The sequence below is a fragment of the Manihot esculenta genome, chromosome 8 (genome assembly GCF_001659605.2).
Source record: "Manihot esculenta cultivar AM560-2 chromosome 8, M.esculenta_v8, whole genome shotgun sequence".
NCBI lineage: Eukaryota > Viridiplantae > Streptophyta > Magnoliopsida > Malpighiales > Euphorbiaceae > Manihot > Manihot esculenta.
In genome coordinates, this window is record NC_035168.2 from 18,024,629 (window position 1) to 18,039,688 (window position 15,060).

At 35.8% G+C, this 15,060-nt stretch overlaps 2 protein-coding genes across 7 annotated transcripts; one reads left to right on the top strand and one right to left on the bottom strand.

Moving 5' to 3' along the window:
* The first annotated feature begins 4,890 nt into the window (after nt 1–4,890).
* LOC110620831 lies at nt 4,891–11,811 on the top strand. 6 transcript variants are annotated; one of them, XM_021764739.2, is made up of 7 exons: nt 4,894–5,126; nt 5,476–5,623; nt 6,652–7,920; nt 8,003–8,071; nt 8,187–8,385; nt 8,538–8,632; nt 11,604–11,811. In XM_021764739.2, exons 2-6 carry the CDS (start codon nt 5,621–5,623, stop codon nt 8,603–8,605), a joined length of 1,608 nt encoding a protein of 535 aa, XP_021620431.1. In that variant the 5' UTR covers nt 4,894–5,126; nt 5,476–5,620; the 3' UTR covers nt 8,606–8,632; nt 11,604–11,811. The 6 variants fall into 6 exon arrangements, with proteins under 6 accessions (XP_021620433.1, XP_021620431.1, XP_043814977.1 ...); XM_043959042.1 differs by lacking the exon at nt 11,604–11,811 and adding an exon at nt 9,453–11,568; XM_043959043.1 differs by lacking the exon at nt 11,604–11,811 and adding an exon at nt 5,217–5,359 and having other exon boundaries at nt 4,895–5,126; nt 8,538–9,073.
* A 3-nt stretch (nt 11,812–11,814) lies between these two features.
* Nucleotides 11,815–14,768, bottom strand: LOC110620832 (WAT1-related protein At2g37460). Its single transcript, XM_021764744.2, has 7 exons — nt 14,496–14,768; nt 14,351–14,413; nt 14,127–14,243; nt 13,710–13,956; nt 13,454–13,615; nt 12,684–12,835; nt 11,815–12,225 (listed from the first exon to the last, which is right to left on the bottom strand). Exons 1-7 carry the CDS (start codon nt 14,690–14,692, stop codon nt 12,030–12,032), a joined length of 1,134 nt encoding a protein of 377 aa, XP_021620436.1. The 5' UTR covers nt 14,693–14,768; the 3' UTR covers nt 11,815–12,029.
* Between the last annotated feature and the right edge of the window lie 292 nt (nt 14,769–15,060).

Genomic DNA, 15,060 nt, shown 5'->3' on the forward strand with positions numbered 1-15,060 from the left:
ACACTATAGCCATGGTTGTGTCGAGGACCTCCTGTATAACCAACCATTAATTAGAGCATATTTAGAAGATTTCCTTATTACCTGTTTGGCCGATAACTCATCAGCTAGAAGGTCATCTTGTATTAAAAATTTGTATATGGCATCATCCATGATTCCCCCTCTTCTATAAGAAAAGACTCTTCTGCTTCTATTGCTAGAGTGTGTAATTCCTCGAACTGAAATGGTTGAGTCAAGTGTTGTTCACCCGTCGTTGCCATTTTGGCCAGAAAATTCACCTCTTCATTATTGCCTCTAGCCACCTGGCAAAGTTCGTAGCTACCCTGTCCTTCTTTGATTTTTCCATTAGGGACCGAACTTTTTCCTCGTATTTGACAAGATTTAGTTCTCGAACTTTGAATTGTCCCTGGCACTGATTAACAACCAATTGTTAGTCACAAAAAATAATGAATTTTTGTATACCTAATTCCTTGATGATTCTCAGGGTCATTATTATAGCATCGTACTAGGCCACATTGTTGATGGCATTGAAGGTGAGCTTTGTCGCATATCAAAAGTTTATACCGATTTGAGACTACAATAGGATCCCGATTCCTGAACCTCCAGCCCCACAAGCTCCATCTGCCTAAACTTTCCACTCCTTTATGGGTGACTCAGGGGACTCCAAAGGTTCTAATGGAGGAGTCATTTTTTGCAACAAAATCGGTTAGCACCTGGGCTTTCATTGCCTTCCTAGGAACACGCCTGATATCATAGGCCGATAATATTACTACCCAGGTGGATAATCGCCTTGAAAATTACGGCTTGTGTAGAACCTTCCACAAAGGGTAATCTATTCTGACTTCTATGATATGCGACTTGAAGTATGATCGTAGCTTTGTAGTTGACATTAGAACTACAAACGCTAACTTTTCGAGAGAAGGATAATTCAGCTCTGCCCCCTTCAAAAATTGGCTGGCATAATACACTAGATTTTGCTCTCCATTGTTTTCACGAACGAGTACCGAGCAAACTGTTTCCTGTGTCACAGACAAGTATAGAAATAAAGCTTTACCTTTGACATGCGGGCTTAGCAATGGAGGAGATGATAAAAAGGTTTTTAAACTTTCAAATGTCTCTGCGCACTCTTCCCCTCACTCAAACTTTCCTTTGCCTTTTAAGGCTTTAAAGAGCGGGAGACACCTTCTGGCCGAGCGTGATATGAAATAACCCAAGGCAGTGACTCAACATTCAACCTCTATACTTCTTAATGGTTTTGGTGCTTCCTTTTTTTAGATGACGTTGATCTTCTTCGGGTTTGCCTCTATGCCTCTTTCTGAGATGATATACCTTAGAAACTTCCCAGCTTTTACCCCGAAGGTACACTTTTTAGGGTTTAGTTTCATACTCGCCTTATCTAGAATGTCGAAAATTTTTTGGATATCTTCTGAATAGTCTTCCAAGGATCGGCTCTTTACTACCATGTCGTCCACGTACACTTTGACTATTGACCCCATCATGTCTTTAAAGACTCTTGACGTCAGCCTTTGGTATGTCGCCCCTGCATTTTTTAATCCAAATGGTATCACCTTGTAGCAGTAAACTCCTTCGTCTATTATAAACGCAATCTTTTCTGCGTCCTTGTTGTCCCTCATGATTTGGGGTATCTTGAAATGGCATCAAGGAAGGAAACTACTGCATGACCCGGAGTCGAGTCTGCTAACCTGTTGATGGACGGCAATGGGTAATGATCTTTCGGATATGCTTTATTCAGGTCAGTAAAATCCACGCACATCCTCCATTTCCTATGAGCTTTCTTTACCAGGACTGCATTAGCCATCCATGTGGGATACTGGACTTCCTTTATCAACTCTGCACTAAAAAACTTATCAACTTCTTCTTTGATCACTTGCTGCATCTCTGGTGCAAACTTTCTTTTCTTTCGTTAGACTGGCTTAACGATCTTCTTAATAGATAGCTTATGGGTAATGAGAGCCGGGTCCACACTTGTTTCATCTTTCGGAGACCAAGCAAATGTAGTTACTAAGCTCTTTAGCCATTCTATTAGACGAGTATTTATTTTGCCGGTTAATGCAGTACCAAACCGTATCTTTTGATCCTTACCTAGTAAGACTTCTTCTACTGGATTTGCTGACTTTAGCTTTACGTAAGAATCCTGCTTCTCCAACAAATCGATAGGCATTATTGCTTTTCCAAGGCTTTTTGCTGGGTGTCCATATCCTTCTTTGACTAACCTTGGATTGTCTCGGACCACAGCTATTCCTCCTAGACCTGGTAGCTTAAGACACATAGCATCCATATTAATAACAATATCGTGATAGTTTAGGACTGGGCGATCGACTATAACATTGTACGCAAATGGGATGTTTATCACTGCAAACTCTGCATACAAATCTCGCTTATATTTTTCATCACCCAGCACTAGGGGGAGATTGATGGTGCCCAGTATTGTCACGGTCTTCTCTCCTAATCCTACTAATGGATAGGAGACTTTGACAATGCTATTTTTGTCCAAGCCTAACCTATTAAAAATATTTAAGATGAGAAGTTTAACAAAGCTACCTGTATCCATCGGTACTCGTCTTATCTCATACCTATTCAGGACGATCTTAATGACCAACGGGTCATTTTGAAAAAAATCTAATCACTTTATCTGCAGGGCCGAACCTTACTTCTTGTTTAGCCCATGGTTCTCATTCAACTAATAAGACGTCCTCTGCTACATGTTTAGTTTTTCATTTGCCCTTATCAGGTCCCTTTGTAATGACATGTATACTTCCGGCCATTCCAAGAGATAAAGAGGAGAGATTTCCTTTTTGGAGAGGAAAAGAATAAGAGCCCGGTGTTAATCGAAATGAACAAAGAGAATTTAGCTACCTGTATCCATCGGTACTCGTCTTATCTCATATCTATTCAGGACGATCTTAATGACCAACGGGTCATTTTGAAAAAAATCTAATCACTTTATCTGCAGGGCCGAACCTTACTTCTTGGTTAGCCCATGGTTCTCATTCAACTAATAAGACGTCCTCTGCTACATGTTTAGTTTTTCATTTGCCCTTATCAGGTCCCCTTGTAATGACATGTATACTTCCGGCCATTCCAAGAGATAAAGAGGAGAGATTTCCTTTTTGGAGAGGAAAAGAACAAGAGCCCGGTGTTAATCGAAATGAACAAAGAGAATTTAATGGATTTTTTAACAACGAAATTAAATGATGTTGTAGAGATTAGATTGATGACATGGTCGGAAGGGAGCTGTGCTGCGATTGGCTAGACCTACAAGAGAGAGATTGTAAGGTAGTGCTAGGTACCCATAGTAGCCACTCCGACACTCAAGTCACTTTACTGGAGGAGAGAGAAAGAATGCAATGAACTGCTTAGAGCTTTTATGTAAAAGAATAGCGTATTTTTGTCTCTGTAATTTTTCTCCTTTTATACTGTAAGAGGTAAGGATGAATATAGTATTTCCCGATAAACTGGTGATGATGTGGCCGGTTACTTGATAAGGGATATCGCCAACTAATAGATTGATAATTATGCAATTACAGGCGTAATGAGAATACACTGGACTGTTTCCTGCTTATCAGTAACCTTGTCTTGAGACTCATTCTATCCAAGGAAAGACAAGTCTTGATGACAAACCGAATGTTTGATATGTCCGGGTCTTCCTTTACTTTGGTAAGACACGTACTTTTATCTTTCTAATTCTTCTCCTTTTATACTGTAAGAGGTGAGGATGAATATAGTATTTCTCAATAAACTGGCGATGATGTGGTTGGCTACTTGATAAGGGATATTGCCAACTAATAGATTGATAATTATGCGCTTACAGGCGTAATGAGGATACGCTGGACTGTTTCCTGCTTATCAGCAACTTTGTCTTGACGCTCATTCTATCCAAGGAAAGACAAGTCTTGATGACAAACCGAATGTTTGATATGTCCGAGTCTTCCTTTACTTTGGTAAGACACGTACTTTTATCTTTGTAATTCTTCTCCTTTTATATTGTAAGAGGTGAGGATGAATATAGTATTTCTCGATAAACTGGCGATGATGTGGCCGGCTACTTGATAAGGGATATTGCCAACTAATAGATTGATAATTATGCGATTACAGGTGTAATGAGGATATGCTGGACTGTTTCCTGCTTATCAGTAACTTTGTCTTGATGCTCATTCTATCCAGAGAAGGACGAGTCTTGATGACAAATCGAATGTTTAATATGTTCGGGTCTTCCTTTTCTCTGGTAAGACCGTATTACTCATTTATTAAATTTTAGCCACGTGAACTTGTCTTGTAGTGACAGCTCAGGACTCACTTTAGGCGATTGTTATGTAGCATTCGATATATTAATGTTTCTTCACTCATCCATTTAAAATCTTTCTTTTATTTGCAAAAAAATTCATGAGCAACATTCAATAGGGTTCATTGATTTAATCATGTAAAATATATTAATTTTTTATCTGATATAAAATTAAAATATTTATATAAAGTGGGAAACATTACATTTAAAAAAATCAAGTCCTTTTTATAATTCATTAATTTGTTTATATTTTAAAATTATTCAATTAAAATTTTATATATTTTATAAAATTAAACTTTTTAATCATTTTATAGAAAAAAATTTCATTAATTAACTTAAATATTTATACTGTTTACTTCCATAAATTTAATTAAGTCATTTAGTCTTTATAATTTTAAATTTCTATGTTATTTAGTTTTTTTGGATAAGTTTAAAAACAGAAATATTAAATAGTTTGATTTTATGAAATCACATTTTAATTGAGTGATTTTCAAATAAGTAGTAAACTTCTTCATTTCAAGAATTATTTCCAATGACTCCAAAAGAAATCCAAGATTAAATTCTTGGCTTGGGCTAGCGACTCCCGATCCAACCTGCAAGATCTGGCCCGCTTTACGCGTACCGCAAACGGGTTATTGTAAATCAAGCAGCACCTCAAAGTACCCAAGCGAAACCTTCTCCTCACTAGAAACAACTCAAAATCTAAAACCTTCCCACTCCCTGGATCTCGGCGAGATCTCCAACCGTACAATCGCCGGCGTATTCTCCGGCCAATAGGGCCCGTGGTTATCCTCGATCCTGTGTCGAAGAAAAGGGAAAAAAAATCGTATGGTTCTGAAAACTTCAAGTATCTTATTTTGTTCCAGTTACCAGTCTGTCAAATTGAAAATTTCCCTTTCTTCTGATTTTAAATTAGGGTGTGGGTTGTCATTATATCGTTCGCTATTTGCTTGGTTTTGCATTTGGTCCTTGGTGAAATGAAGAAAAATAAAGCAAAAAGTTTTGGGCTCTTTTATGGCTTCTTTTTGTTCTCATTATGGTTGCATGAGGCTTGGTTCAGTGAGTTCTTAATCATCCGGTTCTTCAAAACGTGAAGGATTTAGAGAATAATATTTTAGATTTCTTGCTATCAAGCAGTGGTTTAATGACACTGATTTTGTTCTTCCTTTTGGTAGGAAAGCTTGAGGTGGGGGATCAGTTTTCTGCTAGAGATTGCTGTTTTGATTGATGGTAATAGAAAACTTCGGTTACAAGCTAGAAGTATTGATAGCTCACTGCAAACAAAAGAACAAATAATTTGACGGGGAAAAGAAACAAGAAATGGTTTGTATCTGTTGCCAAATTTGATCTTCAAGATAAGATTTTTAGGTGTGCTTTTAGCAATGTGATAATATTTGTGCTAACATTGACTGAAATTGAGAAGTTATGTACTATATATGGAAGTTGTCTGTTCGTATTGGCTTAACTTTTGAACTTTTCACAAGCTTGCTCTAGTTTCTGTAAGTGGGTGTGGAAATCATGGGTTGTATAATAATTGGTGAAATTGTTTCATTACTACAATCTTGTCCAGTCGTATCCAAGGAAGAGAACTGTAAAATATCATTTGGGTGTCACTTATGAAATTGATTTTTTTACTTTCCTTTTGCTCCTCAAAAACACTCTGTTCTGAAAAGAATCTTACTGTGTCTGCTTGTTGAATATTTTTCTTACACATAATGTATAATTAGCTTGGTTGATATAATTTTTATCACCTTACACTTTTGCAGAATTTTTGTACTGCAAACTTTACTATTAATCTAAAATCTAAGAAGTGTTAGCTTAGACAAGAATGAATTATAGCATTATATCTACAACTTTTATTTGTCAATGTATGTGGAGCACAAGCATTCAAATCCCTTTAATATCTTTAGAGAAATTCTTGTACTTACTTTCAAATGTCTTTGAAGGTTACTGTTAACATTCACTTTGTGGCATCTTACTTGATTACTGTCTCTTTTTCCAGCATTAAAAAGCGCGGCACAATGATCTGGGATGGATTTGTGCTGTTAATTATTGCTAAATTTTGCAATTTGCAGTAAATATGAAGTTGTTGGATGCTTTAATTCTGAACGGCTCTCTTAATCTTTGGAAATAAAGATGCAGTAAAGGGATAGTAATTGTTTTGTGGACTTTGCTTTTAATTAATTTTAGAGGTGTCTTGTTTACTATCAAAAAGTTCTACTCATAGGATTAGATGGAAAAGATGCAAATTTTTTCATCTTTTGTCACATATTTGTCTAGGAGATTATTAAGCTCTCATGGTTCTTTATAGATATGATAAGTGACTTCTCTCTAAGTAACTTTTTTGGCAGTCTTTCCAGAATCAAGGTTTTTGGATGGCAAAAGGTGCTGACTCAGTAAATGATAGCGATGTTAATTATGATTCATCTAGAATTGAGTTGAAGCGATCTCATCAGTGGTTTATGGATGGTTCCGAGGCAGAGCTATACTTTAACAAGAAACAGGCAGTGGGAGTTCCAACCAGCAATTTATTTTCAGGAATGATAAATTCAAATATTTCTCCATGGGGGAATCCTTCTAATTTTCATTCAATCTCTGACCATTTTTCTGAACGGTTATTTGTTTCTGATACAGCTAGGGCATCTAATTACGATGATAGAAACATTCCATTGGTTAACTCAGAAAGGGTTAATATGGAGAAAAAGGTAAATGAGGACCCATTTGGGAATGATTCCTCATTTAATTTATCTATGTCTCACACGCTGGAAGATCCTAGATCAAGGTTAAGTTATGGTGGGATTAGAAAAGTGAAAGTTAGCCAGGTCAAGGAATCTGAGAATATCATGCCTTTGTCAGCAGAAGATGGCTACAGTAGGGTGGATAACAATAATACTATGTCAACCTCTCATGCTTATGAGAAGAGTGAAAATACCATATCAACGGGTCTTGCTTATAACAAAGGGGATGCCCACATCATTTCAGTAGGTGAAACCTTTGACAGGGAGAGTAACATTTTCATTTCAATGGGACAACCCTATAGCAAGACAGATGACAGCATATCAATGAGCCAAACATACAAAGACAATAACAATATCATGGCAATGTGTCAAACCTTCAGTAAGGGTGACAATATCATATCTATGGGTCAAACCTACAAGCCAGATGAAAACACTATATCAATGGGTCACCTCTTCAGCAAAGGCTGTGACAGTACTGTTTTGATGAGTCAATCATACATCAAGGGTGACAATTACAATTTGTCAATAGGTCAGTCTTTTAATAAGGGAGAGAGTACTATAATATCCTTTGGTGGCCATGACGATGATGATACAAATCCCTCAGGACAGCTCATATCCAATTATGATTTGTTGATGGCTCAGTCTACTTTTCAGAGTTCAGAAGTAATAAATGAGAAAGAGGTAGTCAATTCAAATGTGGAGGCACTTGCATCTGCTGTCCATGCAACTGTCTCTGGAACTGAAAATGGTTCAAAGAAGAAAGAGGACCTAAAGACATCTAAGAAGGCTCCTCCAAACAACTTTCCCTCAAATGTCAGAAGTTTGCTATCCACTGGAATGCTGGATGGAGTTCCGGTAAAGTATATAGCATGGTCACGGGAGGTAAATTTTTGACTTTATGCATAAGTTTTTAAGATAAGAGTATCCTGTGATGATATTTTCTGTTTCTTCATATGTATAATAGAAGGAGCTCCGTGGGGTTATAAAAGATTCTGGATATTTATGTGGCTGTCAGACATGCAATTTCTCGAAGGTGAGCATGTTCATTTTGATGCTTCTATCAAAGGAAGTTCCAAGAGTAGTTTTCATGAAAAATTTCTGAAATAGTGTTGAATGTGTACGCTATATATAATAATTTATTTGTATAGGTAATTAATGCTTATGAATTTGAGCGACATGCTAACTGCAAAACAAAACATCCCAATAATCACATATATTTTGAGAATGGGAAGACTATCTATGGCATTGTCCAGGAGCTAAGAAGCACACCTCAGAGTATGCTTTTTGAAGTTATTCAAACGATAACTGGATCACCCATCAACCAGAAGTCCTTTCGTCTTTGGAAAGGTGATGCAAAGTATCTGGTTCAATTATGTTGCTCTAATATTTCAATATTTTCTTTTTCCAATCTTCTCCATTGTTTGCCTGGTGATTTTCTAGTCTCTACACACTGCCTCAATTGCCTGCCTTTCTCATGTATGTTATTGTCTCCTTCACAGAGTCCTTTCTAGCTGCAACTCGTGAACTTCAACGTATATATGGAAAAGATGGAGGGAAAATATTATGACAAAAGCAGCCTTGTTCAAGTTGCAAGGTAGGAGCATTTTTGTGTTGTACATACAAGTGATCTTTTTGGCCACACCTTGGTTAAGGGTGCCTGCACTACTAACTTAAGAGCTATGGATATTTTTGCAATTTTGGGAACTGGGTTGGAAGTTGGAGGTCAACTTGCAAAGGAAACTTTTTATCTTGTCAATGGATTTATGAAAGCAGCTGATAGCCCGGTAATTGAAGGGCAAATGAAATGCAAAATATGTGCTACTTGTTTACAGAAGGAAACTTTTTGTAATTTTTTTCTGTGGTGATTTCCTTCTTGTTATTCTTTTTCACCATTCACAGGTTACTCCTTTTTGAATGAGTAGAATACTTTTTGACAAAATGTCAAACTGCCATATTTGTCTGGATTGCTTCATTTAACTCCAACCCTATGAGAACTACATTCAGTTTCAATTTGACATGAATAGTTTACTGTCCCTGTCCCCGTCCCCATATTTGAGAACATTTTTGTTGAAAAATGTCTTTACATCAAGACTTTGTCGCATAAAGTAGCAGGGACTGTTAGGGGTAAACTGAAGTTTTGAGTAGTTGTAATTCTTTGAACAGTTGTAGCTGTTTTGGCGGAATAACTATAAGTTGTTAGGGAGTGAATATGGTGGGAACAATTAAGAATAAATGAGATATAGCTGTATAAATAACAACAAATATAACATAAGACTCATTCTAAGACATATCAAGACTAAAGTCAATTCTCCTCTCTAAATCTCTCAATTCTCTTCTCTATTTTTTCTTCTCGTGCTATTCCTCCTTCCCCTTATTTCCCTTCCGCCTAATTCTTATTCTTTTCTGTGATTAAGAACCTGGTTACATGTAGTATCAGAGCTTGTTTCCAAGTGGGCTTGAGCTGCAAAATAGTTCATCTTAGTTGCATCCATGTCCAGAATCAGGTTTCTTTCTATTTTCCTAAATTTCTCTCTTCGTTTACTCCATTTTTTTTTTTGGCTTCCCTCAGATTTCTTTCCTTCTCTCTATTCCTTGTTTTCTTTTCTGCAGACCCTATTTCTTCTTCTTTCTTTCTGAAGTCTTGAATCAATTTCTTTCTTCTGTTGATCCGGTTCTTTCTATTCTCTTCTTTAATTTCTCATTTCCTGCATCAAAATATCTGTTTCTTGAAATTCATGATATATCTGATCCTTTCCTCCAAATTTTCCTCTCTTTTTACTCTATCCCCTCTCTTTCTAAACCTCTCTGTATTTCTTTCTTTAGATCTTATGTTTTTGTCATAATCCACATATCCTGGCCTTCTACCTTCAGACCATGGAAGTACAATTTTGGGACCAAAAAATTATTAAGGGAATGTTGGCAATTATTGACAGAAGACTAAAGGAATGCAAAGAAGAATTGTATCAGAAATGTGCATGTGATAAGATGTTTGAAGAGAAAATGGAAGAGCTGAAAAAATTTTTCTCAAGAGGCACAACCCAAAAATCAATCTCAAGAATTGGAGTTGAAATCCCAAATTCCAGGGGGGTTTTTACATAAAATGCAAAGAAATGGAAACTGTTGCAGCCTTTACTAATGAGATGCATTCAAATTGTCTTGTACAAGGAGGGGAAATAAAGGGGGTCGACAATAGGCAGCAAGTCACTGACGAGAAAGTTCTTGGACAATTGAGAATTGATTCTGCATGCGAGGAAATATTGGATCCTGAAACAGTGGATGAATCTACCAATTGAGTTGTAATTCCTATGAAAATGCTTCAAGAAGCTAAAATATCCAAGTTATCTTTCTCAAAGATAGAGTGCTGAAATATACAGATGATTCTCAACTTTTTTTTAGGTCAATGTTAATCAGACTGGAGTTGGGAGGCTAGGTTCCAGCAGGGTACTGACAGGGTTCGTATAGCTTCTATTCCCAGAGATACTCTGGTTTTGGTGGAAGTTTTTTTGAGCTGAGATAAAGTAATCAACTCAGAGAATGAGTTTAAAATTAGGAGACAACAGAGGAAGAAAATCTGTTCTTTGAGATACTGCAGTCATTTAGTACTCAAAAAGAATGAGTTCAAAATGAGAAGATGGCAAAAGAAAAAAATCTGGCTCTAGCTGCAGCTGTTGGTTAACCATGAGACTCTCCACGGTGCTGTAACAGAGGCTGCAAAAGATGTCAACAGCAAGTTTACCAAGGTCTCATTCAATTTACCAACTTACCAGCTGAGGGCCACTTGAGAAGGCAGACCTTTATTCAGCCAAAGTTCTGCATTTGAGCATTCTTGAGGACAAGAATGCACTCGTGGAAGGTGGTCATATAGGAGCAGTGCTGTTAGGCGTAAACTGAAGTTCTTAAGTAGTTGTAAATCTGTTGAACAGTTGCAGCTGTATAACTGAAGTTGTTGGGAAATGAATATAGAGGGAACAGTTAAAGAAGAGATAGCTGTATAAATAACAGCAGGGTCAGAAAATATTAAGACTGCAGTAAATTCTTCAATCTAATTCTCTCTATTCTCTTCTATTAAGCACTATTTCTCTCTCCGACGTCTTCTCCTATTCTTCTTTCCTTTTCTTTCTCCCTAATTCTGTTCGTTTATGTGATTAAGAACCTGATTACATGAAAAACTCTAAGCTCAACCTCTTGAAGCAGATTCTGGCCCACAGTTTTTAGTGTAAAAAGGGAAAAAAAATCTGCACTGATATTATCTTGCTTACCCCTGTATGGTTATCTGTCCTAGTTCATTTTGTTTAAGAAAAGCATGTCCAACAGGTTCTAATGCATTGTGAACAATATTACATGTTTTGTGTATATATTTTTTTTTTCTTTTTGGGCAAAGGATGTGTTGATAACTAATTCTCTCTCATCTCGTAATTCTTTTGAATACTTTTGTAAAGGCTTAATATTTTCCAGCTCCTTTTCACCTCAACCACTTTGCTATTTATAATCATCGGATTGCAAAAAAGATAATTCTCCTCTAAATTCTTACCTGCTTACCTGGTGAAATGTAAATGATTTTTCAGGATCGTGTTTGTTCTCAGAGTCTGGACCTCATTTTACATTCTTCTGCAAATCATTCAAAAGGCAGTGGATTTATTTAATTATTGTGTCGCTTTCTTTAGTTGTTCCTCCTGGATTGGCCTCATTGGATTTAAAGCATGTAATTTTCTTAGTGGGTTTTGTCTTGGGAAGTGTAATGTTTACGAGCATTTTATGGGGTTTGCCAACCAATCATAAAGGAAACCATAAATGTTGTTCTCAAAAATATTATTGCAATAGTGAAAACATTATGGAATCTGGCGAATGACTATTCAACTCTATCAAATGTACTACGTTGTGAGCTCTTGTAGATAGCCATTTCCTTCTAACCATTAACTCATCATAATAGTTATATGAGAAACTAATAGTTTACATCTCTTTTTTGCTAAAAAAGATGTTGAACAGAAAAATTATAGTATCTCTATCTGATTGACCGGTTGCACAACTTGTTCATCACAGTTTTCTTTCTCATGATTTCTTGATTCTGCTGTTTGTTTTGTTGGTAGTGTCTGGTCATTAACTGTTGGAGATGTTGAGTTGTAGTCCTTGCTTTTGCCCCACACAACAAGATATAAGCCAGCAACTATGATGACTGCTCCAATTACCCTGTAAAATTTAGATTAGACAGTTATTTAGTGGGTCAAGAAAGGGAAATTAATTTAACTATTTAATCTTTATAGTATGGAGAAATTTATTAGTTAATCTCTCAATTTTAAAAAATACGAATTTTAAAAAATTTACTAATTAATCGTTCTATTAGTTTAGTCATTAAGTGTTGCACTTAGAGTTTAATCTTTGTGGTATGATAAAATTTATAAAATTTATTAATTGATCGTGTAGTTTTGTAAAAATATATTTTAATTATTCTCTTCATTTTGAAGGCATTTTAATTTTTTTCAATATTTAATGGATAGACTATTTAGTAAATTTATTAAAATTTTATTTTTGAAAACGTTTTAATATATTTTTTAAAATTGATAAATTAATTAATAAATTTTTATATATTATAAAAATTAAATAATAATTTTTTATATATAAAAAATGTGGACATTATATTAGCATACCTGCCCAGGAACATCTGCTCTGCCAAAATGATGGAGCTCATGACAGCAACTATAATCATGCATAGAGGGCTAAAAGCTGTCACAAAAACAGGGCCTCTGTCCTGCATTACTACTCCTTGAATGTAATAAGCAAGTCCTGAGCAAACAACACCCTGCATGGATTCATTTCACATGTAAGAACTCTGAAATCTTAGATTATTAATCCAAATAGCTTTATGTACAATAATTTCAAGTTAATTTGTGTAGTTGGCTGCCTTTGATGTCCTAGTGAAGTTGCTTAGGGATGTCATTATATTGGTTAGATTAATACACCACTATAATTAGGCAGTCTTGTCCCTTTCTTTAAGTAAATGGGCACGGAATGATACGTCAGTGCATTATTATATTTGTAATTATTAAGCTTTTTAATTAGTATTTATTTTAGTGAATGGGCTAAACTTTGATAGTGCTTAGCTTTTAATTTTTTTCATTATAGAAACAAATATAAAATAATAATGATTATGAAGCTAATAATTACATTTTTAAAGCATGTTTACTTTCATTTATTAGCATTTAATGATAGAACTTTTCTGGTGGTCATAGTGGCAGAGGGTTGGTGCTAAGAGTGGTGGATTGTGATTATATTAGAATTTCTTAAACACATCTTTTTTTTTTTTTTTTTTTTTTTTTTGTGGTTTTTATTTTGACCCTTAATCTAGCAAGACAAGCATGGCTTAAATTAATTGGGAAAGAAGAGAAATCCCACAAGAGCTTATAGTTTAAATTCTTACACTGTAGACAGCTGCTGCTAATTTAGTGTCCCAACTGAGAGACCAGACGCCATAATTTCCTCTTTCCATTATCAGAGCCGCTATGCTCCCTTCAATTGTACCAAACAAGCAAATCCAAGCAGTGAGAGAGAGCTCAGCAGGGTATGTCTTCAGTGTAATTGCCTAAATAAATAAAAAAAAAAATAAAGATTAAAAAGGAAAATTTCTTGATCATGATTAATAAGTTGAGAAGAATTTTCTGAGTCAGTGGGTTTACTTGCAGAATCATGAAACAGGCCCAGCTGAAGCACCCAATAGTGATCATTATTGCTCCTTTCATTGAGTTATGGAGACTTACACCTGCAGTTGCTTGTTCATTGAGATGGTAGGCTTTTCCTCCAGTTGAAAACAAATCAACAGGTGGGCCTTTCATCAATGTCATCACCATGGCTCCTCCAACTGTTGCTATTGTTCCTGTTATCTTTGCTTGGCTGTGTAGGGATCTGATTTTCACTTTCTCAAGCCTATGCATTTGTGACATAAATACACCTTTTTAGAGGCAATATTAATACCCTGTTTGGTTTTATAAATTTTTTTTTTCTATAAAGAAATTCCATAAGGATAAGGATGATTATGACAAGCAATACTTTTCTCTTGCAAATAGAGATAAATGTGTGTTATATGATATGGTTACCTAACAATCCATGCCATTAAAAAGGTAATTGCCGGAAGAATATTGATTATAGCAGCTGCAAACGTCGCCGTCGTATACTTCATCCCTAAGAAATACAAGTTTTGGTCGATAACTGGCCTGCCCATATACACATTGATTATTATATAATCATCAACCGCTCATTACAATTTAATAAAAAAAAGCAATTGAAAGGAGAAATTCATTTTTTAATCAAAGAAACTTACTCTAGGAAGCTGAGCACCAGTATCTTGATGAAGATTGAACGAGTCATCCTTGGCCTCACTTTCCTGGTAAAACACCAAGCTTATCAACTAGCCACCCTCTACTTAATATTATCCTATATATAAGAGAGAGAGAGAGAGAGCTTACTTGTCAAGAAAAACAGCAAAAGGGGCAATGACGAGAGTGGCAACGGCATGGCGATAGACAACGAGGACGTAATTGCTCATGCCTTTATTAAGTGCAGCTTTTGAGAGAATATCCATTCCTGCAAGCCCTACTTGCATGAATATTACTGCAATGAATGGCTTCATTCTTATAAACAAGCTTTGCATTTGGTCCTTCATCTTCTTTATTTTCTTCTGTTACTGTATTATCTTTCTACTTACTAAGCAACAGAGCTAACAAGCTTTAATGCCTTTTCCACCAATTGCTTCTTCTATATATATACACAAGGCTGTGACACTGTACGTGTCACATGGTGATGTTGCATCATGTACTCGTTTCAGCTATTGGTTCTCTTATTAGATTACCCATTTAAATCTTTTCTAAAAATAAATAAATAAATAAGTTAAATACTTGAAATTTCCGTCTGGGTTTGGCCAATAAAAGCTTTATCAATTTTAACATTTTGTCACTTTTTGCATGGTTGAGGTGGATTGCTGCATTCCGGTGGAGTTGCTTTTGAAATTATTTGAAGAAGTTTGCTTATTAA

Coding starts and splice junctions, on each gene's coding strand:
- LOC110620831 (XM_021764739.2), top strand. Junction 7,921..8,002: donor ATATAGCATGGTCACGGGAG/GTAAATTTTTGA, acceptor TATGTATAATAG/AAGGAGCTCCGTGGGGTTAT. Junction 8,072..8,186: donor AGACATGCAATTTCTCGAAG/GTGAGCATGTTC, acceptor TTATTTGTATAG/GTAATTAATGCTTATGAATT.
- LOC110620832 (XM_021764744.2), bottom strand. CDS start 14,692: ATGAAGGACCAAATGCAAAGCTTGTTTATAAGAATGAAGCCATTCATT. Junction 13,616..13,709: donor CCTGTTTCATGATTCTGCAA/GTAAACCCACTG, acceptor TTATTTATTTAG/GCAATTACACTGAAGACATA. Junction 12,836..13,453: donor TAGCAGCAGCTGTCTACAGT/GTAAGAATTTAA, acceptor GAATCCATGCAG/GGTGTTGTTTGCTCAGGACT.